Consider the following 27771-nt stretch of genomic DNA (forward strand, 5'->3'; position numbering starts at 1 on the left):
TACAGCAAGTTAACACCCAGATGACAATGAGAGATGTTACCTTTGAACTTCTCCATGCTTTGTTTAGAGATCCTAAGGGCTACTTGTTCATTCAGTTTCAGGGTTGGGATTTTTAGTGGTCTGGTGTTTTATGTTCTTTCAGGTTTTTAATTCAACAGACTAGTTGTTCATAGCCTCCTTATGTATTTCTTCTTATTGTCATTTTTGCATTTAAAAACAGGATCACCTTTAGATTCATCCCCTTGGACTACAGAAGAACAAAAGCTTTTAGAACAAGCATTGAAGACTTACCCAGTAAATACTCCTGAAAGATGGGAGAAAATAGCAGCAGCTGTTCCAGGCCGCTCAAAAAAAGACTGCATGAAGCGATATAAGGTAAGGTACCCTGCCTCTCTCTAGGAGTGTAATTAGCCCAGGTTTTGTTGGAATCTTTTGGGTTTCTAAGGTTCCCTACCCTGCTGCCTTCCCTACTAGAGGGAGTATCTGACAATAACAGACTGGCGAAGATGGAGCCTTGTGAGGAAATGGGGTTTGGGGCGTTTTTTGGTAACTCAGACGCCAAAAGCACAGCAAGGACTAAGTTTTCCTCAGTGAAAACAGGCTCTGGGAGCTGGGAATGAAAGTCTGCCTCAGAAAATCTGGCTTACAATGTGACAGCAAGCTTCTGTACATGCCAGATCCCCAGCCTCTTGTAAGCAGAACTCCTGCTACAGAGACATAGATGAGCATTGACCTTTTGTTAATTTGTTTCTAGGAGGAATTGTTTTAAGGTGTTAAACTGTCTGGACTCCTCACTATGTTGAGAACCAGAATGCTTCAACCTGAATATATGTAGCATTCAAATAGTGGTGATAACAAATTCCAGTGGTGATAACATGTGTAGATAAGGATCTCCTTTTTACTTCTCCCCAAAATTTCAGGAACTCGTTGAAATGGTCAAGGCAAAGAAAGCGGCTCAAGAACAAGTGATGAATGCTACTAAAGTCAAGAAATGACTCTTACTGACAATCTTTGTTTTATAATAAAAATGCAAATACTGTACATGTTTTCATTCCTTCCTTAATGACACAGATACACATGACTGGCTTGTTCTTCAGATTTAATCTTCTCAAATGCATTTCTTCAACTCAAAAGCTTTAAACAGGGGTGTAGTTGGGATTTTCTGTGTGGGTTTGGGGTTTTTTAAGCTCAAACACACTGAAGGTTCTTGTTTTCCACTACTCCTGAAGCCAGTGCATGCCACTGCAGATTTTGTTATACTCTGGAAGTTGTTCGATTGGACCTAGAAGTTAAAGAAAGTTGTCCATGACACATGCTAAACTGATAGTGATTGGTGTGGAGGGGGTATGGGAGGGTAGGGAATCACAAAACATACCCACGGCAGCAACCGCAGGATGCTTTTCATAGATGTACTTTGTGCAGACTTCTCTAATAGTCTGGGCATCAATAGCCTACAAAGGATAAAGAGACATCTTTGTTACCCATCCCATCTAAAACAGTTTCTGATCTTAATTGTGTATAGTCCAGGGGGACAGGCAACAAAATTTAATTCTATGATTAAAAAACAGCTGAACACTGGTTCAGTTAGAAACAGTCAAATTTCTGTATTGTTAGCTCCTGGAGCAACCAAATTTCTCAGCAGCCTGCTTTAAAAGTTGCAACATGAGTGTCACTTACTTCAATTCTTGCTTCAAGTTCTGGAATTGGGATTCGGCGCTTATAACACAGCATCTGTCTTCCAATGTCTTCACAGATTGGTGTGGACCCTAAAATAGGGGAAAATGTTCTTCAGTTATCAGCATACAACTCCACTAAGGACAAAAAGCTCTCTTAAGAGGTCTCACCGTCAAGCTGTAGCAGCATATTTGTCTTCAGAAGATTTTTTGCTCGAGCAACTTCATTTTCTGTAACATTTGTGCAAAGTCTCATCCTGAAAGACAGTTTAAATACAAAGGCACTAAATAACAGTACCCTGTAGCACACATTCCCTGTGATAAAGTGGTGCATATACATTTGTACACCTACCAGGCACTTTCCTCTAGCCAGGTTTGGTATGTAAACAAGCCCTAGGATGCAAAGCAGCAGTGCAACAGTTGCATTTTTTGGAAGCAAACCAATATACCCAAGACCAAATTTTCCCCTAGCAGAGCTGTATTTCATAAACCAAGTGTAGTCCATACTTGCTGGAGGATAGCTGTTGCTAAGACAGTAGGAGCCAAACAATTAGAAGTACTTAGCCCAGAAGGCAATCCATTACTACCTGGCTCTTGGTGAGACAATGATTTACCACACTGCAGAAGGGACATTTTATCAGGACAGGGAGATGCAGTAGATATTTTAACACACTCTTGTCACAGGAGTGGTTCAAATCTTCCCCAGTGCTAAGCTGCAGCAAGCTGACAGCTAAAGTGATGCCATTTTTCTCCACAAGTTGTTTACAGAGATCTCAGAATAATGGCCTAGGAAAAGTGATCTGCATGGTTACAGAAACTCATTTTCAACTTTCGTTTCAACATCACCACTTTAAATCACTGCTCTTAAACAACATATGTGCGTTTCTAATCACATCTGCAGTTCAAGTACTACAGGTGAATCTACAGACATCTTTTCCACATAGATTTAAGTTTTAGATTAATATTTTCTAGAATCCCAGGCTTGAAAATTCTATACATAACAGCTTCACCTCCCTTACCTGATTTCTATCACTAGAGCTCTGTGTAACACCATTGCCTGACATGGCATCTGCAGAATGGGTAGGACTAATCATGTGTGTAGGTAATTGCATGTGCATTAGTCTTATTCATGAATATTTACTCTTTCAGTTGTCAAACAGTTCAGGGGCACTGTGTACTGACTTGGTTGTATTCAAAAAGGCTTGAAACAGTTCCCTAACTCCTGTCACTTGTAAGTCAAAAACCAATCACTGCCATATTTTCTTCTACAAGAAATGCTACTACACTAACTACAGTTAGTATTTATTCTTCCAGAGCAGAAAAGAAAACCAAACATAAGCCTTAAGCTATGCACTCTAAGTGAGGGTGCCAGAAACTGGCTGCTGGGATTCTGCACTAGGTGCCAGTGTTTAGAGTCTGATGCATTTGTTTTTCCAGGCAAGCCTCAGCAGAGAAACAAAAATACTCTCTTTAAAGGACTGCTATTTTTAAAGAATTGTATTCCTCCCCTGAAAACAAGCTTTTTAGAGAAACAGTTGTTACCTTACCATTCTCTCTGAACAAAGTGCACCATGTCCTGTATAGTGGATGGCTCACAGACCATATAGAGTCCCCACAACCCTGTGTCAGTATAGCAGGTGTTGAAGGACTGGAAACTGTGACACAGGTTACCATGGCAGGCAACCTGAGCAAGTTTACTGGATAAACTCTGCTGAGGCAAAAGAAAAAGAGATTATTTTGTGAAGCTTTCTGAAAGCTTCCATAGTCCTCCTCTATGGAATCACCTCCATAGTCTCCTGCTTTCATTTCAATGATGACAGAACATGCAGTAATATCACAGGCTGCAGCAGAAACTATGAGACTTATTACTAGCTCTTCATCTCAACAGTTCCTTTCCTTCACATTTCCAAGTAACACCCCAGATTTAAGCAAAAAATCATAAAGCTACTTATGTTTGAGAGGGACAGTTACTGATACCCTCTGATTCCAATGACATGCAGATATGAAACATCCTACTTTACCTAAGGGTTGGCAGACCTCAAGTCACCTCTATTTTGGTGGTTTAGAACCACTTTCTAAGATTTTCCTAGATCTTGGGCAACAAATTTTCTGTCTCGTGACTGGCTCCCCTTCTTCCATTCCAAAAAAGGAATGTTTTCCTTCAGAAACAGCCATGAAGTAGTAATGCCATCGGATAGGTTTGAATGTGGCAGTTCGCAAGTCAGAGGATCTCACCAGCCCACCAACCCTGTTAGAAGCAGGAAGGTGCTTGCACATTGACTCACCACGCCTCCTCCAAAGGAACGATCCCAGTTACCTATCAGAGTATTTGCTACCATTAGTGGGATTGTATCTGGGTGGGACCAACCAGCTGCTTCAACAGCTATCGCCATGTACGCCAAGGGCATCTTATCATCTCGTATACGGATCTGTGGGAACACACCAAAATAGCTGTAGTGCAATTTGTACATGGTAGTGTATGTGGGAAGTTCAGTATCAGGAGACAGGCATTTCAATTACACCTGGATTACAAATTACACACACAGAGAACCGAAAACTAAAGCATGTGAAGCTTTCATTCAACATTGGCCTTAACTAGTCTTCCCTATGGCAGTTTCAGAGCACTTTGTCAATAGCAAACCTAATGCCATGTACATAAAGAGGGCATTACAAGTCACTTTAATAGCAGCAATGAAAGCTGATTATTCCAAATAGAGCTGGGAACAGAACACAGATGCTTCAGTTCTCTGCTATATCCTTTAAATTTGTGATTCTTAACAAGTGAAAATGCTCCAACACAAGGGGATACTCTACTGCTCTCACTGGGGGCAAGAAACCTTTTAATCTGCCTTACCTGTGGCTGAGAAGCTTTGCTCAGCAGACAGCATGTGTCAGTTATGTTCACAGGGGATACCAGGACCAGCTCAAAAAGGCATCTGACAGCTTACCTCACTACCTGTGAAGTGACAAGGTGGCAGGGGTGGCAGTCCTCCTTCTGGAGCAGATGGCAAGTTACCAAAATGGCACTTTGCCAGATCAAGTAGCTCATCGTGAGAGACCCCTGAACAAAGACATGTCACATACTTTGTAGTGTTACTCTGTAAACAGTTAATTTAAATTGCTGCACAGGCAGCTTATAGACTCAACCAAGCAGTAACTTATTTTCCCCCACATTAATGCCCCACTTTCAGATTCCTCCTACCTCCCCATTATACAGAGTAGGATCATCACCAACACCCTCCTTAATTCTCCTCAATAGCCTTCTATTAAACATCATACCATCAACATTACACAAGCTGTCTGCTCTCAGTTTCAAGCCTTGATGTTAGTTCTCTTACTCTCTCAGCTTTCCTTGTTATTCCCCTTTTCACAGTGAACCACTTCTAGGCCCCTCTTCTCCTGCCCACATGAAAGAACTACTTTGGCCTCCATTCACTTCTAGTGGCTGGTTTAAGAAGGTTTCTAGAATATTACTGAGGGGGAAAGGGAACAAAAGTTCAAAGGGTATGAAGGCACAAAACACACAGGGCTAACAACGGACTTCCAAGACCTACTGAACAATGCAGTAATTCATCGTGTTATTCCCAGAAACTTGAAGACCATTGTTTTAAGCACAGTTTCACATGATCCAGGGTGAATATCTCACACTAACCTCCAGCAGCAGCTAGAACCATTCTGGGTCCTTTGTAATGTGTTGTTATGTATTCCACCAAGTCATTACGGTTTATGGACCTAGAAACAGTCAAGAAAACATCACTACTGTGTTGGTAAAGTTTATTAGAGTACAAAGAGATAAAAGTGTAGAATACAGTACAAAAATAATTATAAGTTCTCCCAATGCATAGAGCAGAGAGACAGAAAGCTAAAACAAAGGTGAGTTCCTAAAAAAGAAATAGGAACTTGATATATTTTGCCTTTCAAAGCTCTTCCAGCTTCCTGAGAAGAAATGAGAGCTACACTTTAGGCAGGTGGAGACAGGACCCACTAATGACCTCACACCAAACAGCACATTTAGTGGTCTCCTGGTCTGCACTGCTATAAGCAATGATGGAAGAGCAGTGCAGACACAGTGGTGTTTACAGTAATGTAAGTAACACTTGACTGACAGGGAAAAGAAGCATTTCCAATTTTGTGTCAGATGCATTTTTAACAAACAGGAGAAAAATACAGCAAATAATGAAGGCATGTAGTAGACACATGCTCTTTGCTACCTGCATAAAGGGGAATTAAGGCAACAAAGGAATTCTTCTTATAGTTAATATCCAGTGCAACTTCAGCTACCTCCCAGGGTAAACGTGAAAACTGATGCTGTTCCCTACATTTTCAGATTATTCTTTTCAATATATGAAAATCAACACACAATGAAAGACAGTCACAAATATGAACATACTTGATGTTTTCAGTGGGTCCTAAAATTGTTCGTCCTAGGGCTGTCTTCTGATAGGCTGTAGCATGCAGGTAATCAAAGACAACTTCTTGTAAATTGGTTTCAACCTCTTGCATCTCCCGAAGTATAACTCCTCGCTCACGCTCAATCTCTGCTTCTCCCAGGGTACTGTTCTGAATTATGTCCGCAAGGATTTCCACAGCTAATTGGAAATAGAGATGGGAATGGAAAGTAGATTTTCAGACTACCAGAAAACTCTGGTTCCAAAAGTAAAACCCATCCCAACAACCAAGTGGCCTGAGATTCGCTAGTAAGATCTGCAAAGGGATTAGAAGTCTTGCTTTGAAGGGACAAGTCCAAAAGGTATTTTCTTCGGGAACCTAAAGACAAAAATATTTTAAATATTGACTTCCCTGCTGGCACTCTCCTTTCCAAACCTGCATTCTCACTCTCCTGTGAGGTTCAAGACAGGACTCGTCACCCACAAAGGTAAGGACTGTTATGCTGCAAAAGCATCACTCTGCGTCATCTCATCAGGAACTGGAGAAGCATTTTGTTCTTTGTTACTTTTCTGATGAATAAAAGCAGTTACCTCTTGGTAAGTCTTTGGAGAAAGCCTTTGCATAATAGACAGTTTGTTCCCTGGATGTATATGCATTCAGATGAGCTCCCATGTTCTCAATCTCTAGTTCAAGGTCTAACTGAGACCTCTTTTTTGTTCCCTGAAACAAAACAATAAGAAAATCAAACTAGACCCTTTAATTTACCTACTCACCATTACTTCTTGTCTGGGAAAGTCAAGGTCAGGAGAAAGAAAAAGTCTTCCAGAAAGAAAACTGGCACACTAATCTCTCTAAGACTGAAAGGCAAATATAAATCCTACTATTCTCCCAGATGAAAATAAAAAGCTGGCAGAAGGGGAAACTCCGTGTATGCTAAGACTATTACAAGAAGTTAAAAGTGTTTAAAATTAGACTGTCTACTAACTTATAGTTGAATATCAGCTACACAGGACTTTAGCTTCATTTCTAATGGAAACCAAAGTCTAAGTTGTCCTTTTTTCCCCCCCTCATCTTGATTTGGAACATGTATTTATATAATTCTGACAAAGTTCTTCACATTGGTCTTTAAAGAAAAAATTTAAAAATCCATGATCAATACTCATACTTACCTTGAAAGCCATATGCTCAAGGAAGTGAGCAGTTCCATTGTTCTTCTCATTTTCATATCTGCTTCCAGCATCAATCCAAAGTCCAACCTCATTAGGGGAAAGAAAAAGAAAACAAAAGTCATTTTACCAGCTAACAATGCACCTTTGCTGGTTTTGTGCATGAACTACACTTAGATTTTCAACACCTATTTTTTAAACAGCTTTTTCCTTAAACAAAGCAGGTTTTCAAGACAAGTAAGATCTTGATCTTCACAAAAAAATCTAATCACAAATCATTTACAAAAGCCATTTACAAAAGGCTTCTATTTCCTAGCTTAAGTTTTAAGAACAATTACTGCAAACACTGAAAGAATGCAATTTAGTTCCACAAGGAAATTAATACACATTAACTGTTACAAAAAAAAAAAAAAACAACCCACAACCTTCCCTTTACAAGTTACCTACTGTGCATGTTGAGAGTCCAGAGTCTTCAGAAGCTACTTGCATGCCATTTTCCAGAGGACTCACTCTGGTTTCAGGAACATTTAAGATTACTTCTGTTGCTGCTTTGGAAGCTCTGAGCCTGCCTGTTCCAACATGCACACACTGTAAGCAAAAAGCATCAGTCACACTCAGATTGGTAAATTACATCCTAACTTCACATCAGCAATGCATTAATGTGACTTAGAAGAAAAACATGAAGATAACTAAAAAAGCAGTATACTGAATTTGCTTCCCTTCAATGAAATGATCTGACAGAAATGCACATTACTGTCATGAGCCACCAACACAAGCCACACTTGCTTCCCAGTTCCACCAGCAAGAGCCTGCAGGACCTTGCACAGACCCTTCTAGAATTCTTTTGGATACCTGCTTTCTAAAGTTAAGGGAGATATAGACTAAGGGCCTATGTCCAGGACTGCAAGGCAGTCACCCGCTGTTCAGAACAGGGACAGATATTGAAATTGCCAGCTTTTATACAATCACCTAGCAGTTAAAGCACATTAAATCAGAATGGGGTAGAAAACATGGAGGTTAAAAAGAGGTTTATTGCACTTTTTCAACATCGAGAAAGTTAAACATATATCCCAAATTCGAGCAATCAGTGACTCCAAGAACACTATTATAAATATATCAAATAAACAAATAGTTCCTTCACCATGTGACTGCCCTAAGGTGAAAGTACAAAATCCAGATCTTGCTCTAATCCTGGAATACCAATAGGCCAGAGTATTTTAGGATTATTTAATTGTGAGTTTCAAGTTTGAAGTTTTTAACTTCAAGCCTGAAGGGACCTCACCTCAGGAGGTCTCTAGTCCAACCTCCTGCTCCAAGCAGGATCAGTTGGGGGGTCACACCAGTTTGCTATGGGCTTTTTGAAGCTAGGTGTCGAAAGTCTCCCAGGATGATGAGAAACTGCACAGTCTCCCTGGGCAGCCGGCTCCACTGCCTGACTGCCTCACAGGAAAACAGGGGTTTCATACATCCAGTTTTTCCTCTCCTGTTGCAGCTTATGCCTATTGCCTCCCATTCTGCCATCATGGCCCACTGTAAAAAGCCTGGTTTTGTCTTCCTGACAATCTTCTGATGGGTTCTGTCAGGCTGCTGGTAGGTCCATCTGAAGCTGTCCTTCTCTAGACATGCCAGCTTCTCCTCATGGGGTACATGCTACAGCCTGCAACCATCTCTGGTGAACATAATCCAGTTCACTAATATCCTTATGCTGAGGAGCTGAAAACCATCTGCCATACACTAACTGCCTGACAAGGACAATCTAGACCCTTTATCTGATCAGCTGGTTGTGTTCCAGCTGCTTCAGCCAAGGCTGGTGCCAGACACACTGCTGGCCTGCACAACTCACTGTCTTCCTGCACCCCCAGCCCTGTTCCACAGAACGGCTCCCAGTCTGGGCTGTCTCAAGGGATCATTTTCACTGCCATACTGCATTACAGGGAAGAAAAAATCTGTGTTTGAACACAAAATCTCCTTCTGTTTACAGAAGGAAAAGTTTAGGCTTCAAACTGGGAAAATGAGGAAAACTGACAGACTGAGAGAGCTCTAGGATCGAGTCCTGGAAGCAGTCTCCATCTACTAACAACAGAGAAGGAAAATGTAAGCTGTCTCTGGACCGCTCTGGGATGAGCAGGATAAGCGCCGCGCCGGGGCGGAGCCTGCCGCTGCCCCTCTCGAAGGCATCGCGCCTCAGTCCCAGCGCCGCACAGCTCCGCCCCCGATACCTCAGCCAGCCCCCGATACCTCAGCGCCAGGGGGGGATATGGAGTTAACAGCAGCCCGAGGGAGCGAGCTACAAACCCTGGGACCTGCGGCATCCAGCACGCTGTATCCTACGGAGCGGCGACGGCCGTCTTCACCTCAGCCAGAGACTACAACTCCCACCATGCACCGCGCACGCCGCCACCAGCACCACCCCGCCCCCACCGCCGCGACTACAAATCCCGGCGTGCACCGCGCCTCCCGGCCTCCGATCCCCTCCACCGCTGTTGCGGCAGCCTAAGCACCAACGTAAGGAAACACTGGGCGCTTGGGCTCTCCGCAGCCCACCTCCCTTTCCCCGCTCCGTCGCCTACCCGGTGTCCCGAGCTGGCTGCTCGCAGAAGGCGAGCAGACCAAGGCAGGAAAAGCCGCCGAGCCGCTGACCCAGCTGTAGACGCAGCCATCTTGGCGAGCAGGCGGGCAGGACAGTGTTGGACTTCCGGTGGGGGGTGCGCAGGCACAGAGATGGCTCCCCCCTCCGAGGGCAGCTGGTATTACATGTAGAAGAGCTGCCTCCCCTCTGATTAATATTGATACTGGGATGCTCCCAAGCTATTCCAGAGCTGGCTAATTATAAACTGTGCCACACAGGTCTCTGTTGTGATCACCCTGCTGTCCTAGCTGTACTCCGCAGAACAGTGCAATTCAGGAAGGCAGCTTTTCCCCTCCATACACTATTGTTTAGGTTCAATATACAGAAGAAGTTCTTTACTGTAAGGGTGGTGAGGTACTGGAATGGGTTGCCCAGGGAGGTAGTGAATGCTCCATCCCTGGCGGTGTTCAAGGCCAGGTTGGACAGAGCCTTGTGTGCCATGGTTTAGTGTGAGGTGTCCCTGCCCATAGCAGGGGGTTGGAACTAGATGATCTTAAGGTCCTTTCCAACCCTAACTATTCTATTGTTCTATGATTATTGCCAGTTTCAGTACCCACAAAGTTCTATATCTCTTCAGGTAGTCTGTGAGCTGCTCTGGGCAGAGCTTTTTGCCCACAGAGGGTCCTCTGACCACGTCCTTCTGCACAGTATTGAAACCGGCTGCACTTCCTGCGAGACAGACCCACCCTTGTGGGGAAATCCCGAGACTGCCACAAGACAATGGTGTAAAGTCTTGTTTTAAGGAGTGTATTCAATGTATGTAAAAGACTGGACTGTTACAGATAGGAAGGCTTCATCTGCACCAGTAAATTCAGTTCTCCGCTAAGGCCAGCTGGCAGGGAGATGCCTGTGCCAGCACTGTTCAACTGCCTTAGCGCCCAACACGGACAGTCAGCTGGGAACAGTCCCTCCCCATTGCCAGGGACTGGGAAAAGCTCCTGGGAATGGTACTTGACAAGAGCCAAATTTGGGCTGGGAAGAGTTCTGGCGATGTACCAATGGAGGCAACTTCATGTCAATGTCAATTATCTTTCCTGAGCATGCTTGGAGTGTATGGCTGTAGATCAATAGGTATAGACATGCAGAAAGCAGTACTCTCAGTTTCAGTTCCCGTTTAAAATGTTTACTGTTTTTCTGGAGTTAGGAGCTTTTCATTTGGCTGATCAAGTATTATCTAAAAAATTAAGGAAAAACACAGGTGAAATTCCCTTATTTATCCAAGTCCCACATCGAGTTGTGTGACACAATATATAGAAACGAAGTACTACTTAAGCAAAAAACAATCTGTACTACATATGCAGGGAGAAAGGCACCAAGTTTTGGTGCTATCTTCCTAACCCAGGAACTCCATTCTGTCTCCAGCTGCAGCACAGTACTTCTGACATCCTCTGCCTCAGTACAGATACTACAAACCTTCCCTCCTGCTGTCTTGCTCTGCCCCAAAAGGAGAAAGCTGGACTCTTGGTAGATGATCCTAAGGAAGAGGATCTTGGGCCCCAGCTATAGTATTGGCCTTTCCCCGGGTCCTTCAGCATCTGCCTCTTGTGCCCCCCCCCCCCCCCTTGCTTTCCTTTGTAATAGATACAGCCAGTTTCTGAGAGAGCTCAGTGCCCTCAGTCACCCTGTCTCTTGCCCAGGGTTCTGCTTCCACACTGGGCCTCAGAAATGGTCAGAACTGAGGATCCTACAACTGCCAAGGTCCTGTTGATTCACAAGAGCTGTCAGAAGTGATGCTCCTTCTCCCTGAAGTGCTACCAGTCACATGCGGTTTTTAGGTGACAAAACTAGCGTGACTCATGAATGACAGTGGTGGTTCTTGTCAGCTCCTGAGCTGTCTCAGTTGCTAAAGCTTGAGAAGTCTATTCACCGTGATTTACCTTCTCAGACTCCAAAGCTTGGAGCAATTTCAGAAAAAAAAGCCATCATATTTTACATATACAGCTTTTCTGGAATATTTTGTGTCTAGGGTGTTCTTATTCCCTTGGCAGTTCAGAATGAAATTGTACTGACGGCCTCTAAAAAGTTCGCACTGTTATTTTACATGCTGTGTGCTTAAATAGCAGCTTTAATCTTCCAGTGGGGCTTGTCCAATTCCTGTCACAAAGACTGTAATTGCATAAAGGCAATAAAACACAAAAGCATGATATATATTTAAGAATAGAAGTGGAAACTGTTATTAACACATTAGTTAAAATACAAACCTAAACGCCAAGAAAGCAGATGCTCCCTAATTTGACAATGACCCCTTGATTGCATATGTAACTGTAGATCTCTGTGATTGAAATTATTATTGTAACTCTTATTTTGCTGCCTGCACTGTTTAATACCCACATAACCTGTGTAAAAAGCATCTTGTAGCTGCAAAGTGGGCAGATCCTTTCACCAGAGAATTTACATTGGTGCAAATTAGTTTCCATGGAACAGAAAACATAACATGAAGCTAGATACTTCTCCTTTTTTTTTCTTTTTTAGTTTCATTTCTCCCTTTTAGTTTAGGCACATTCAAAAGATCCATCCAGCTCCAGCATTTTTTACATTTCAGATATATATCTGTCAAGATGTAAAATAAAAAAAGCAAAGCACCAAACTGTGCATTTAAAAATCAAAATGAAGCTTCTCTTCCATTTTACAGTTAGATCTAACTGATCTCATTATGCTGGGATTTATCTCAGAGATGTTTTACCAGACTTCACAAAGCCATTAGCCATTCTCTATCCTAGAAATTTGAATCCGTGCTAGACATAGAATTACAGCTTAAGATAAACTGATTATCCTCATAGTATGTCTCCTACTTAACAAAATAGCAGTGTCTCATATGTAAATGCAATCTAAAATTTAGCATCCAGTAAAGGTCATTAGAGAGATGCAACTTTAAATCAAGGAATGTTATTATTCAGCTAAAAATGCAATGAAATAAAACAAATGTTGGTGTTCTAACTGTGGGAGCTGAATATATAAACATTCACCACCAAACTCTTAACAAAACACTACTTTCTCAATGGTTTTAACAATCTTTCTTTACAATGAGAAATGGGCTGTTAAAACAATGAATGCTCACAATATCCCTCTGGTTTAGGTAAACATCATTATCATCTGCAGCCTCCAGATGGAGAAGATGACACTTTTCTCCATGGTTCTTATGTGTCCAGTGTCGAGCAACAGTGAAGTGGGAGGGCAAGGATTGTCAGAGGGGAGCTCTATATAAACAATGTCCTTGTCATTTATCCTGTAGTCATCACTGTGATACATAAATAGTTGCTTAGAAGTTCAGGATGCCACGGAGCCTGATGAAATAGGTAGATGATGTAGGCAAGATTCTCGGCATAACAATCAGGTTCCTACAAAACCAGGCTCCAGGTTTCACCCTAAGAATGAAGAGCTTTGTATTTTACATTAAGTAGCTATTTTAGATTAGCATCTCTTGTAAAGAGATTTCTGGAAAAGAACCAAATGATGCTTTCAGTTTTTAAGCAGGCTTTACCCTTCAGACTCATCAGGAACTCCACCAAAACCAGCAGTAATATACAGTCTGAATCATAAAATTGCAACTGGTTTTCTGAGGAACTGAGATTTCCATGCTCATTACTGTGAGCACAGCACAAAAGTGATCTCAAAGATCTCAAAGACAAGGCCATTCCTGTCTCATGAAAATGAGCTGCCAGGATCCACCAGCTGAGGAGAAGGCTGTACTGTTAGCTCACACACAGGGAGAGACACTGCAGTACCCAAAATGAAGAAAGATTCAGGTGATTCCATCACTCGTAGATCTAGCCGGTTGCTTCTAGAGTAATGTTTCTACAAAACAATTCCAGGTAGTAGCAGTAAAAGTGATACAAATCACAAATCTGCACATGCATACTTGATGCATATATAACCATGCGTCAGCACAGGGGCAGAACTTTGAAACCAGCACTGCTGTAACTCTGAGCTAGGATTACAAGCTTGGTATAGGCAAAGAAAGCATAATCACATCAAAAGGTTTTTCTTTCAATTGTATAGATAAAATATTTCTTGTGAAATAAACAGAAAGTTCATAGCAGCAAGACACACCATCACAATCAGGTTACTATAGAAGTGGTTGGGAAGAGCTACCCTGAATTACAGGTTGATTCAACCGCAGCCAAGAGGCCACAGCAGCTAAACATCAGAACAGCACTAGTCAGGAAAAAGACCTTCAAAACTGCTGAAACCAGCACCCAGTAAAAGCATTAACAATTGAAATTGCCTTCAGCTAAACTACTGTTTAGTGCTGTGTTGGCTTTTTGTAAAGTCATCCTGTTCACTGTTTATTTACAATCCACTATGTTTTTAAAGCAATGATACAGTATTGCACTTAATGAATATGCCGAAATCCTGCTGCCAAGAATTTGCTTTAGCTTATTAGCCAAGCAAGCAGAATTCAAAGAGCCTGAAAACATGGGCTTTTGAAATTACACCTTTTTTGCAGAGGAGTGTGTCTTTTTGTGAATAAGGTTGTTTAGAGCATACAAATCAAACTTTATGGACACTAAGTTGTCTGATTTTCATGGCAGCTGCTCACTGGCGTCTAGCCAATTATTTTTATCAGTAATACCTATAGGTTATCCTCCAGCTAATTAAATTGCAAATGGCTCTTCTTTCCCATGGTTAATCACTGGGCAGCAACTGCTAAGGCCTGCAGGCCACTGACACTGGGCTTTTGTACTCTTGAGCTGCAAGGAAGACTGTCTAAATTAAACATAAAAGCTGTTGGCTGAATTTATAACATTTCAGTTGCTCATTAACAGAGCGCTCTTTTGAAGCTGCTGATTAAAAACTTTCTTCAGGGAATATTATAGTATTCTATCTGCATGCAGCTCTTTTTCTCATAGGTACTTATGCACTGAAATAAAAGAGGAACCTGTTGGTAACTACCAAACAACTTACTACCTGACTTCTGAAGGCGTTTATCAGAAAGACAAATGGAAGGATTTTGGATAGTTCCTAGCAACACTTTTTCAAGAAGAGCATGCCAAATAAAAGATCCAGCCCAGTGCAGTAACACAATAGGAAATTCCTGTGGGTTACTTCATCTGCGTTAGCAAAACAGATGGGCTTCTCTTTGCCTTTTAGCAGACTCTACAGAACAAGGATCTTAGAAATTAGTCCTTTTTTATTGCTTTTGCTTACATTCTACACAAGTGTCATTTCCATACCTCCCCAGGGCAGTAACCACATACAGGTGCATTGTTTTGTATCATTATACTAATAAGATGGTGAATGAGTTCCCAAAATTCCACCATTTATTTCAACCTTTTGCTTGTTTTAAGAAAAGGACACATTAGCAAATCTTTTCTCCAGAAAATAATTAAAATGTCACTCAAGTCTCTAGTGTAAGTCAATAGAAATTAACACAACTAGTAAAAAACAAAATTACTGAAAATATTAGAATTTGGCACCTGATCTGGCAGCCAAGACAGCCACCATTCTTTGAATCTGTGATTCATTCTTCCTCTGTTCAGACATCGTTCAGGTACCAATGCTGTGAGCAGCTTTTCTTCACAATCCAGGGAAGGAGATCAGATTTTCCATTACACAAAAATGCTGCTTGTGCTACTCATCACAGCTTATGATATAGTAAATGTACAGTTACGTGCTTTCTAATATCCATATAACCAAATTTTCTCTTGGAGCTCTTCTCTTAAACCCTGCTTTCTCAAACTCTGATCCCTCTAATCTCAGTAATTCTTAAGTATTAACAAAACCAAACTACAGACCATGTAGTTTTATTCAGATATTAATACAGGGAAAGTATAGACTTACCCAAAATTGTCACTGATACAGGGCAGTTTTTGTTTAGCTACCATGGTTCCCTGTTGCAGTTCAACTGTGGAAAAAATGTATACAAGCATTTGGCTTTATCACTCTATCCAGTCTCTTATCTGGTTTTGTAGCCTGGACCGATTGCCATGATGGTGTAGATTTGTCAGGGCCCATGATGCTAGTCCAGACTGGCCAAATTCAGGCCCCGACTTGTTCCTGTGTGCTGTAGGCCTGCCTTGTGCTCATGTTCTATGGTTGTATCACTCACCACTCTTAACTTCAGCCGTATAAAGCTAGTCAACTACAAACTCTCAACAGTCAGTGAAGGGAAACAGGAAACCCCAAATGTGGGTTTTCCATAGTACTCTGGACACCACTCTTAAGATGACTAAGAAACACCCCCTCATGGTACTTCTCTCTTGCAGTGAATGTAGAGGAATGAATGACTAGTTCAGAAGATGAAAGATACACAGTTTCTATGCAGCTACCTGCAGGCAAAACAAATCTTACCCTGAGCTTCAGGTTATTTGCTCATTGCAGGTTTCCCTTATCTAAAAATCAGATCCATATATTTTATGAAATTAATACAGGATATTATGCAGGTTATAAATGCATTTACTCGGGGGCACAACAAGTTGAACTCATATTCTGTAAGAATCTCCAGCATTTTAATGCAACAGGTGGAAAATTCTGCAGCATCTTAAATTTAAATACTGAGTTCTTGTTATGAATTAAATACAAAGAAAGCAAACACTTGAGTATTCCATGTGTTATTTATCTTTAGATTACAATAAATTTATTTTTGATGGTTGCACATATTCAGGGTTCAAGACTCTGTAGCAACTGTATTTTGTATTGATTTCTGGGCAATGAATAACCACACTTTAGAAGTTACCAAGGAAAAAGCTAAGGGTGTTGACAGATGGGTGGCAAAGAGAAAGCTGAGGATTTTATAACCTGAGAAGCCAGCAGAAGGAGTTTGGGAATGTGGGATAACATTGGTTGGGTATTTCTGCTTACATAAGCAGCTAACTTAATAAAGTTGATATTTAAAATTTCAAGTTAACAATCTGCTTGCACTTTTAGTAGTACATGTCCCTAAAGATCTTTTTTACAAACTGATTTCAGATTCACTGGCCTTTTCTTACAGTCCTCTGAAGGAAACCATTGCTGGAGCTTCTCAAACCCATTGTTCCCTATGTCCCAGATTGATGACTTTCTCAAATCCTATTCTAGCCCAGCATGCCAAACCTAGCATTTCTTTTTTTTTTTTTTTGTGAGAAATAGCTGCTTTTGCTGCTCATTTTCTTCCCTACCACTTTTCTACATTTTTCTACTAACTTCCAGATGCTTGGCAGCTTGTGCAGAGCAGTAATTCCAAGCAGGCTGCCAAACATCTACTAATCCCAGACACTGTGTATGCCCAGGTTTTCTCTCTATTTGATGTGCATGTTGATGCTTCTCTTTCACAAAAGCCATGCAACTCAAGCCATGTATGTTCAGAAAAATATCATTTTACCATGCAAGAATTTCAGTGCATACATGTTAATGAGTTGGTCTGTAGACAAGCAGCAAGTTTGAAACATCCAGAAGACATTAAATTGATGCACACATACAAAGATCTAGTATATCTAAAACACATTTCATAGAATCATAGAATAGTTAGGGTTGGAAAGGACTTTAAGATCATCTAGTTCCAGCCCCCCTGCCATCAATTTGCTTCTGCATTTGCCTTTGGAACTTCAGATACTGACTGGGAGGCATGAAAGTGTCTGCGTACTCTGGAATATATGGGGGTTTATTTGAAAATCCCATGTAACTAAGCATATAAGGAAGAACTAGGTTGGTACAGGAGTCTTAAGAGATCTACCTAAGAGGCATTTTCAAACACAATATGGTCTTCATAGCAGATGAGCTGTATTACAGCAAACAAAAGGTTTGGAATAGGAATTCAAGTCACTACTACTAAGTAGATTGAACAGAATCGGGGTGGGAAGTTACCCTCTAGCTGATTGCACTTACTGCATTGATGCTGTTGCATAGTGGTTGCACTAATTTAAGCATTAGCTATTATCTTATGTTTTTCTGACTATGGCTATCAGTCATCCTGCTAATCTATTAATGCTCTCAGATCTATTTTTTGTACTGTGTAATGCAGTTATTTTATCCTGAAACATTTTTTCTCAAATCAGGTATATAACGTAAGCCCAGAAAACCTCAGAACTTCCTGCCACCTGCACAGTGCACAAATCTTAGAGCTGCTGCTTTAGACTTTCATTTTTTTTCATATGTTAACCCATATTTAAAAACTTGGCTTTCTACCAGTGACATTATTTACATCTCAGACTTTCCTTTTTGAATTACAAGCTAAGCACCAGGAATAATTTTTTGTATAATTATACATAGAAGTTGATCACAAGGGATTTACTGAGAAACCCTAAACTCCCCAAAGCTTCTTGAAACTATTCTTTTTTATTATTTTTCAAAGTTTTCAGCAGCCTTTGGATAAATAATAATAATAATAAAAAAGAATATGTGGCATCTACATGCAGTTTTTACTTCATCCACGTAAGGGCCTCATATATTTCTCAGAATATAGGTATTGACCCTGGCTACATAAATCTACCCCAAATCATGTATATTTGAATAAGGAAAACCCATCTACACAGTGCAATAAAGCATGAGGAACTATGTGCATAGTTAAGATTTACTATCTGATCTTTACAGGCAAGGACTCTAAAGGCCTAAATCAAAGTTCAGCACAGTCAGTGAGACACTCCAATTTAATTCAAAGTACCTGCCTTTAAACAGATGACTTGACTTGCATGAAATGGTGGATGACACTCACAAGCAGAATACAGAATGGAATATTTCAGTTGGAAGGGACTTACAATGATCATTTAGTCCAGCTGCCTGACCACTTCTTTTTAACTAAGCAAAAGTTAAAGCATGTTGTTAAGGACATTGTCCAAATACCTCTTAAACACTAACAGGCTTTGGGAATTGATCATCGCTCTAAGGAAGCCTGTTCCAGGGTTTGGCTGCCCTCTCAGTAAAGAAATGTTTTCTAATGTCTCTTTTTTTTACCTCCTTGCTTGAACTTCTACAAATTCTTGTGTGTGATGCTTTACTTTGATTTCTAGGTTAGAGAAGGAAATAAGGCTTCCAGATAGAAAAGGGAAAGAACAGACAACACCAACTTAGATAAAGGAAATGTTCTAAATTGTATCAGCCTGATACAACCCATTTAACCATTGTCTACTAGTTGTTAGAAGTAACTGCTTCATTCCTTCTCTAAGTAAGGAAAGCAGAAGTTAAATAAGAAAGGAAATGGTCAAGCATACAAGTGGAAAAAATAGGAGAATCCAAACTTCAGCAATTCAGGAAAGGCTGTTCATTGCCTTTTAGCTCCTTTTGCCAAATAATAGAAAAAAAAATAAAGTAAGCATCTATGTAATAGCAAAGAGGAGATTATCAAGAAGATACAGCCAGGCTCTTCAAAGTGCTGTATGGTTGGAGGATGACAGACAATGGCTGTCAGTTGAAATAAGAGAGCTTCAAAGTGGATTTAAAGTAAAATATTTCCACCATGAGTCAGTCAAACCATGGAACTGGTTCCCCAAAGAGCTTGTGAAGTCTACACTCTTGCAGATTTTCAAAATCCAACAGAATAAAGTCTGGTCTGAACTCATAGCTCACCCTTCTTTGAGCAGGGGCTTGGATTAGCGACCTCCTGAGGTCCCTTTCAAAATAAGTTATCCTGTAATCCTATGGTGATAAGTAAGAGGAAATACAGTCTTACCAGAAAACAAGCTATTAAAAGCAACATTCCAGAACATAGGCCTTGCATATTAGGGAGGAGCAATAGATACTTAGTATCTTGACTATGATAAGGCTCTTAACCTGGTCTTGCAGGAAGCACAGTCAGCTAAGGAAATATTCTGACCTATGTACAGGCTGAAAAAGTTGGGGCTATTCAGCCTGGAGAAGAGAAGGCTGCGTGGAGACCTCTTAGCAGCCTTCCAGTATCTGAAGGGGGCCTACAGAGATGCTGGGGAGGGACTCTTTGTTAGGGACTGTAGTGACAGGACAAGGGGTAACAAATTGAAACTTAAACAGGGGAGGTTTAGATGGAATATAAGGAAGAAATTCTTTACTGTTAGGGTGGTGAGGCACTGGAATGGGTTGCCCAAGGAAGCTGCGAATGCTTCATCCCTGGCAGTATTCAAGGCCAGGTTGGATGAAGCCTTGGGTTATATGGTTTAGTGTGAGGTGTCCCTGCTCATGGCAGGGGGGTTGGAACTAGATGATCTTGAGGTCCTTTCCAACCCTAACTATTCTATGATTCTATGTATGGATCAGATTCCATTTTCCCTGAAAATTCCCCCATCTCAAGCCCATTCCCTTTTGTCTTGTCCTGAGGGCCACATGGAAGTGTGCAGGGAGTGGTCATGGCATGAACTGTGCTAGTTCTGCCCTATGACACCTTTCTTCATTAGGGTGGCAAGGGCTTTCCTTATGAGACTGAAAAGTGAACCTGTTATGTGATCTTCGTGCAGTGGACTAAGTGGTTTGAGTGCATGTATACACCATGTCAAAGGATAAATATCAGAATAAAAAAAAAATGTTAACAAACCAGAGAAATGGTCTGAAAAAAAAAAAAACAAACCAAAACAGGATGTTATTGAGGATGGAAGCATGTAAGGTATTATTTTTAAGATCATTCAGCTGCACATGAAGATGAGGGAGAGTTACTGGTAAGCAGCACACCCCTCAGAAAAGCATCTATGGGTAGCATTGCATCATAAACCAAACAAGCCAGTGCTGTCATACAGTTGTTAAATAAGTGGACTTCACACGAGGGTGTGTAAACAGCTCTATAAAAGACACGTGAAGCAATGTCCTGTTCAGATAATCACTGATAAGACAGTGGTACAGAATGGTACAGAGAAGAGAGAGTACAACATCCATTTTTGGGCACCTTACTTGAAGAAAGACAAATAAAAAACCTACAGTAGAGCCATGTAATTTTCAGAGGTATAGAAAATGTCTCCCATGAGGTAAGATTGAAAAAATTCATTTGTTTGGTCTAGCAATGAAAGGATTGAGAGAAGATATGATATCAGTTCTCAAACCCATAAAAAGTATTGAAGAACAAAATGTTCTTCGTGTCTACTGATACAGCAAGAAATAATAACTTGAAGTTGCAACTTGAAGACTGAAGTTATATTTTATGAAAAGCTTTTGGACTGTAAGGAGTGTTACGTAGTATGTGACCTGGAGAGGTCTGAAGGGTTCAGCAAGAATCAGCATGACTACAGATTTTCAAGGCATGTTGAACAAATATCAGTTAGGAGTTGATTAGATAGAGTGAGTGGATTCTGCTCCGAAGCAAGAGGATGAATTGGAGAACCTATTCAGATCTCTTTTTTAATCATGTCTACAGAAGCAACTCCATTGTCCTCATTACTAAATTGGCATGAGAAAGGAGGAAAAATGTACCAGTGTCAACTCTCCAAGTTTTCTTAAATTATGCCAAGTATTTTTCTCTACTTGTTAAATCTCAGTTTCGTTTTATATATTATATACGAAACTAGAAAACAATTTCTGTTAAGGTTGTTCTCTTTTGTGTTTTGTAAATACTTTTTTAGCTTATGCTGTGATCAGCTGGGATAAAAGAACCCTTTGATTTGTAACTGCTCATTTTATTTAAATGACAGGAATGGCAGGGGTCAGAGAACCCTTTGGTTAGCTTTGCTTCTGCTGGAGAACATCTCTTACAATTGCTTGGTAAACCACCTTTTGTCATAGAATCATAGAATAGTTAGGGTTGGAAAGGACCTTAAGATCATCTAGTTCAAACCCCCTGCCATGGGCAGGGACACCTCACACTAAACCATATCACCCAAGGCTTCATCCAACCTGGCCTTGAACACTGCCAGGGATGGAGCATTCACAGCTTCCTTGGGCAACCCATTCCAGTGCCTCACCACCCTAACAGTAAAGAATTTCTTCCTTATATTCCATCTAAACCTCCCCTGTTTAAGTTTCAACCCGTTACCCCTTGTCCTGTCACTACAGTCCCTAACAAAGAGTCCCTCACCACCATCTCTGTAGGCCCCCTTCAGATACTGGAAGGCTGCTATGAGGTCTCCACGCAGCCTTCTCTTCTCCAGGCTGAACAGCCCCAACTTTCTCAGCCTGTATTCATACGGGAGGTGCTCCAGTCCCCTGATCATCCTCGTGGCCTCCTCTGGACTTGTTCTAACAGTTCCATGTCCTTTTTATGTTGAGGGCACCAGAACTGCACACAATACTCCAAATGAGGTCTCACAAGAGCAGAGCAGAGGGGCAGGATCACCTCCTTTGACCTTCTGCTTACGCTCCTTTTGATGCAGCCCAGGATACAGTTGGCTTTCTGGGCTGTAAGTGCACACTGAAGCTGGCTCATGTTCATTTTCTCATTGACCAACACCCCCAGGTCCTTCTCCTCAGGGCTGCTCTGAATTTCCTTTTTGCCCAACCTGTAGCTGTGCCTGGGATTGCTCCAACCCAGGTGTAGGACCTTGCACTTGGAATGGTTAAACTTCATGAGGTTGGCATCAGCCCACCTCAAGTGTGTCAAGGTCCCTCTGGATGGCATTCCTTCCCTCCATTGTATCAACAGAACCACACAGCCTGGGGTCATCGGCAAACTTGCTGAGGGCACACTCAATCCCACTGTCCATGTCAGCGACAAAGTTGTTAAACAAGACCGGTCCCAACATTAATCCCTGAGGGACACCACTCGTTACTGGTCTCCAGCTGGACATTGAGCCATTGACCACAACTCTTTGCGTGCAGCCATCCAGCCAGTTCTTTATCCACCGAGTGGTCCACCTATCAAACTGATGTCTCTCCAATTTAGAGACAAGGATGTCATGTGGGACAGTGTCAAACGCTTTGCACAAGTCCAGGTAGATGACGTCAACTGCTCCACCCCTGTCCATCATTTTTGTTGCCCCGTCATAGAAGGCCACCAAATTGGTCAGGCAGGATTTCCCCCTCAGTGAAGCCATGCTGGCTGTCACCAAGCACCTTGTTGTTTTTCATGTGCCCTAGCATGCCTTCCAAGAGAATCTGCTCCCAGATTTTGCCAGGCACAGAGGTGAGACTGACTGGTCTGTAATTCCCTGGGTCATCCATTTTCCCTTCTTGAAAATGGGGTTATATTATCCTTTTTCCAGTCATCAGGAACTTCACGTGACTACCATGATTTTTCAAATATGATGGCCAGCGGCTTTGCAACTTCATTCGCCAGCTCCTTCAGGTCTTTTTACACTGACTTTCTAAACTCTTCAAAGTTCTTGTAGTGTTGTGGTTTAACCTCAGCCAGCAGCTCAGCCCCACACAGCCACTCACTCCCTCACCCCCTTGGTACGATGGGGGAGAGAATCAGAAGGGTAAAAGTGAGAGAACTTGTGGGTTGAGATAAAGGCAGTTTAATGGGTAAAGCAAAAGCTGCACACAAGCAAAGCATAAATAGTGGAATTAAATATCAGTAAGAGAACACTAGTCCCTTACTTCATTTTCTACAAAGCAGCAAATCACTTTGTTCTTTGTCTATGCCAAATCCATAAAAGTTGTGATTTCTAAAAGCTTCTATCGTGGGAAGCTTAGAAGCAGTCTTATTTTTCCGCATTTTAGAGGTAGTTTTATCCTGTGCTTATGTTAAATATTCTTAACTATCTTTTATTAATAAACACTATTATTTTGTTATCTGCCTCCAGAAGCGTTTCCTCTGGAAGAAGCTTACCACTGTGCAGCATTGTGCCATAGGCTCCTGTCATTTAACGTCATTATATTTTGAAGAAAAAACTATAACAGAATTCTCAAAGAAGCATCGGTCATTTCCCAAGTTATAATTAATATACGTGATAATTACACTCTCATTAAAAAAGACAATGACACTTTTGTAGCTTAGTTGCCTTTATGGAGTTTACATTGTCAATAGACCACCATCAAGAATTATTTATGCATTTTAAGTAAGAGTTGTGCAGTTCTGCTCTGGTCTTGCTAACACTATAAGTCTCAGTTCAGATTCATCTGTCTTCCAGTGACATCTATGCTTACTTTCTTTCATTTATTCCGTGAACCAGCTGTGTTGACTGATGTCTGAGAAATCAAGTTCACTCCCAGAATAATTCCATTGTAGTCAATTTAGTTGCAACAAGGACCAATTTGACCCATGGAGCTCAGTATATTGAAGGAGGTCATGCAGCCTGTCAGTAGCTCAGACAGGATTTAAATAGAGGATCCTCCTGAATCCCAATTCACATGAGTCTCTTTTGACATCATCATCGTGTCTACACAATCAGAGTGACATTTTGTCAAATGCCACTAGGAGCACTGCTCATCTGTTGGCGTACCAAAAGTGACCTTCATGGCTTTAGTCACATGCCCTCATTCTTCATTTCCATGTATTCATAACTCTCTCCTCTATTTACTGCCAGCTGTTAAAACCAATGTGGATTTGCTTTCCCTTTCCCTCCTGTGGAAGCTGTGGATGAAGAAGAGGTTTGAGGCTCATTTCAGGAGAGCAGTAGCCAGGGAAGCCAGCAGTTTATATTAGTGCCAGAGCAGCAACTCAGCAGCTGAAAGCAGCTCCATAGTAGCACATAGCATGCCTGCACAGTGTGCTGACAGCTACTATAATAATCCAATTATGAAAGACCCTCACTGAATGTAGTGCTTTAGACTAGAGGATTTCCTTCTAGCCCTGTATTTCTATGATGTTTGCATAATAAAGCTACACAAGCAGTTTGTGCAGGCAAGGAAAAGGATGGTCCATGATTCTGAATATTACAAGTAATAATGAGGAAGCTCATGATTTACCTCATTGTTAAATACTTTTTTTTCTTATGAGTATTTTCCTATAGTAACTTTACATGATTTAAAAAGTCATTACTTTTTCTTGTTTTCCACTTCACAATGTATTTTTCATTTTAATCTAAAAACTTACTTAAAATTGTGCAGAAGTTCTCCATTATAATACCACCAACATGAACTCATTTTAGCTAGTTTTCTTCTGAAACTATGCTCTGTGCCTTTCTGTCAAACTGAGTGGTCAATATCAATGATATTTGAAAGAAAGAAAGAAATTTCAAGAGTTTTATGTAAATTAGGAAATCTTGGAGCATTCTCCAGGTTCTTAGTAAAAGTGGAGAATTCAGCTACATCCCAGTTCACACTATGAAGAAACGTAGGCAGGCGTCTGTCCTTTTTCCTGCAGCCTGGTTTGCATAGAAAGGAAACATGCCAAATCCATATTTGATGGGATCTAAATGATGCTCCAAACACACCAGTTCTGGCCACCCAAGTAAGCAAGGCCATAGAGCATGTAATAGTACACACCTGAAGTAAGCCTAACACAGCCCAAAGTAACTAAGTTCCTATCATTTTCTTTAACACCAGTACCTGGAAGGAGACTCAAGTCAGTTCCCTGAGTATGGGAAAAGTAGGTAGAACACAGCAGCATGTGGTGTCTTAGCATGAGCTAGTTGGCAGTGGGCACGTGCTCATGCTGGCCAGTCTGCCTGCACATACAACTAAGCGGATTAACCACAGCACACACTGTCTCTTGCCCAGATAGATGCCATGGAAGGCATGGAGAGAAATGGGCTTGGATTATTGCACTGGGAGGGTGACACTACAGAGCAGTGACTAAAAAGGAACAGGACACCAAGTTTGTTTAGTTTCATTCTTTCTGAAATAGCCTATTTATATATGATTTTATGTTTCTATGTGGTTTTGTATTTCCATATGTGCTCTGAATGCATCTGAGTAAACAGTGGCCCCACTTCTTCCATGACTATCACTGGTTTTATTCTGCATTGTTGCTCAAGGTACTAAACCAATTTTAAACTAAAAAATGAGACAGATGGTGAATTCAAATGAGTTGTTGCAATCCTAGGGTTTCTGAATGGGTATGTCACTAGTTAGTAGGAAATAAACATCTATAAATCTCCAACATTGTGTGTAAGATGTCAAAGGTGTCAGATTCAAACATGAGAAGGAGGAGCCAGCTTTAACACTCTCCAGCTTTCTAAACAGCTTCTGTAAAGCATGCAGAATAAACGGTTGAACTGACCTGTCACATTCCCATGATAAGCTCTTTATTGTTGCACTCCCAAAAATCATCCTATTTATGGACTCTGCTGGTGAAAACTCAGGCCTGTGCACAGCATCAGCATCCTTTTCAGGCAGCCTAGATAATCTTGGAGATATATGCAGCCTGGAACAACCCCCACCAGCATATTTCCACCATGAAGTCCATAAGAGTATATTCTTCCATACTCTCGTACCATGCCTCCTTCCCTTCCTACACACATGCATCTTTTTGCTCCCCAAGCACTTTATATTGCTGCCAGTGCAGTAGCCCTCTCACTTTACAGGCTGACCATAAGCCAAACAAGGAAGTGATGTCTTGGCAGGATGAATTTTCCTCCCACATTCCAGAGGACTCATAACGGGCACTCCCTGCCAAAAGGCTACATTCATAGCCATGAAGGCAGCCAGACCATCTTAAAGCCCCACTGAGACTCAGCATCAGGGCTGTCAGAGGATGTGTATCTGCCTTACAGTAACCTATTTGCTCTATGGAGAATAAAAGCACAGAACTAAAGTAAAATTATTCTTAAAGACACAAAAAAACCCAAAACCACAGAGATATAAATGGCATGAGAATAAGGACCATTACATATGCAGAGAGTGATCTGGTCATATAAAAAATTAAACTATAGGGTATAGTTAAGATCTTAGCCATTGCCAACATTATCATCCAACCCATGGCACTATGCATAATACTCCCATAAATAATGGACAATCACAAATTCCATGCATTTTAATATCAGTCTGAAATGATTGTTAGAGGGACACTTTTCAGTAATGCATTTTGGCACACAGAAACAGTTATCATCATGCCTGCAATGAAAACAGTACAATAGTCTACAGTTTCTAATTCACAGTTACAAGTCAAGACACTCATAACAACATAACAGGCTATGAGCTACCCTACATATTCTTATTTTTAGTGCTCTGTACATCCAGAATGTCTTCTTCCTGTTTATTGAACCTGTTACTGTGTCTTGTGCACAATTACAAATTCAATTGCAAAAGAGCAAGGATTTTTCTTTCTGTGCAGTGCCGCTCACAGAGCAATTGGTATCTCATCAGACCTTTTAGACACTGTAATTGAATTTCCTAAATAAATTTTAATGATAGTAATTTTGCAAAATGTTAAGCAATAGTACAATACATTACCGGGTACTGACCGTGACAGCACCATCTCATGGTAGTGCTTGTTCAAAATGACACTGCCAAGCTTCACCAATTCTGGAAACAAATGCAACAACTGTAATTTCCCCTAAGATACATGGTTAAATCTCAAAATCAGGTGGTGTCTAAAGCTAGATGTGTTCCAGTAAACTATGGAACAGGCCTGGATTTTGCCACACTTTACTAACATTAAATTGCTAGCAATAAGCTCTCCCACATGGTTACCAAGCATGCTTCAGGGACTAGTGTGATCCGGGGAACACTTCCAACAGCAATTCTGATGCAGCTGCCTGATCTTCAATATTAGGGTGGTTTATCTGTGTGAAAACACATGCATTGTAGAATTGGGTGCTGGGGCTAGAGAATGTTCCTGACCTGTTACTATTACAGCACAGCCTAAATGTGGTTGTTAAACTGTGTCCCCAGTTTTGTCCCCCAGATAGCAGTTAAAGACATACCAGCTAGGCATCAGAGTGTATTTTGTACAATATTTAAAAGCACATTTTAACTGTAGTTTGTAAGTTCTTTCTCTGTAGTCCCAAATATTGTCAAATTGTTTATCATGTAAAAGGTTTGGATTCGTAATGGTAAACATAACAGAGTGATTTCATTAAGTATTGTATTTTGATTATACATCAGTTCTGTAACTAAGGCAATTTAATGTTACCATTAGCAATTACTGTGAAACATTTTGTATCTATATGTATACAGACAGAAATGTATAAGCTGGTTGTGTAACCTTCTTTCACAGGGTAACTTAACATCCAACATGATTTGAAACTCCGCTTGCTTCTGTCTGCAACAGATGCCAAATATC

The 27771-nt window shown here is 41.1% G+C and overlaps 2 protein-coding genes across 4 annotated transcripts in view; one reads left to right on the forward strand and one right to left on the reverse strand.

Annotated features, from left to right (window-relative positions):
- Positions 1-1041, forward strand: part of DNAJC2 (DnaJ heat shock protein family (Hsp40) member C2) — an 18964-nt gene extending 17923 nt beyond the window's left edge. Inside the window, exons 16-17 of the mRNA XM_034062846.1 lie at positions 221-375; positions 921-1041. Coding sequence (XP_033918737.1) covers positions 221-375; positions 921-995 — 230 coding nt within the window. The 3' untranslated portion in view covers positions 996-1041. The remainder of the gene's footprint in view (positions 1-220; positions 376-920) is intronic.
- On the reverse strand, positions 879-26984 carry PMPCB (peptidase, mitochondrial processing subunit beta). Of its 3 annotated transcripts, none has more exons than XM_031048355.1 (13): positions 26940-26984; positions 7676-7816; positions 7232-7318; positions 6653-6782; positions 6064-6262; positions 5326-5405; positions 4622-4734; positions 3959-4102; positions 3221-3384; positions 1845-1930; positions 1678-1766; positions 1376-1451; positions 879-1282 (listed from the first exon to the last, which is right to left on the reverse strand). In XM_031048355.1, the coding sequence occupies exons 1-13, from the start codon at positions 26967-26969 to the stop codon at positions 1218-1220; spliced, it is 1404 nt and encodes a 467-aa protein (XP_030904215.1). In that variant the 5' UTR covers positions 26970-26984; the 3' UTR covers positions 879-1217. The 3 variants fall into 3 exon arrangements, with proteins under 3 accessions (XP_030904215.1, XP_012984324.1, XP_005148454.1); XM_013128870.2 differs by lacking the exon at positions 26940-26984 and adding an exon at positions 9799-9898; XM_005148397.3 differs by lacking the exon at positions 26940-26984 and adding an exon at positions 9799-9898 and having other exon boundaries at positions 997-1282; positions 3221-3381.
- Between the last annotated feature and the right edge of the window lie 787 nt (positions 26985-27771).

Source organism: Melopsittacus undulatus, chromosome 5 (genome assembly GCF_012275295.1).
Source record: "Melopsittacus undulatus isolate bMelUnd1 chromosome 5, bMelUnd1.mat.Z, whole genome shotgun sequence".
NCBI lineage: Eukaryota > Metazoa > Chordata > Aves > Psittaciformes > Psittaculidae > Melopsittacus > Melopsittacus undulatus.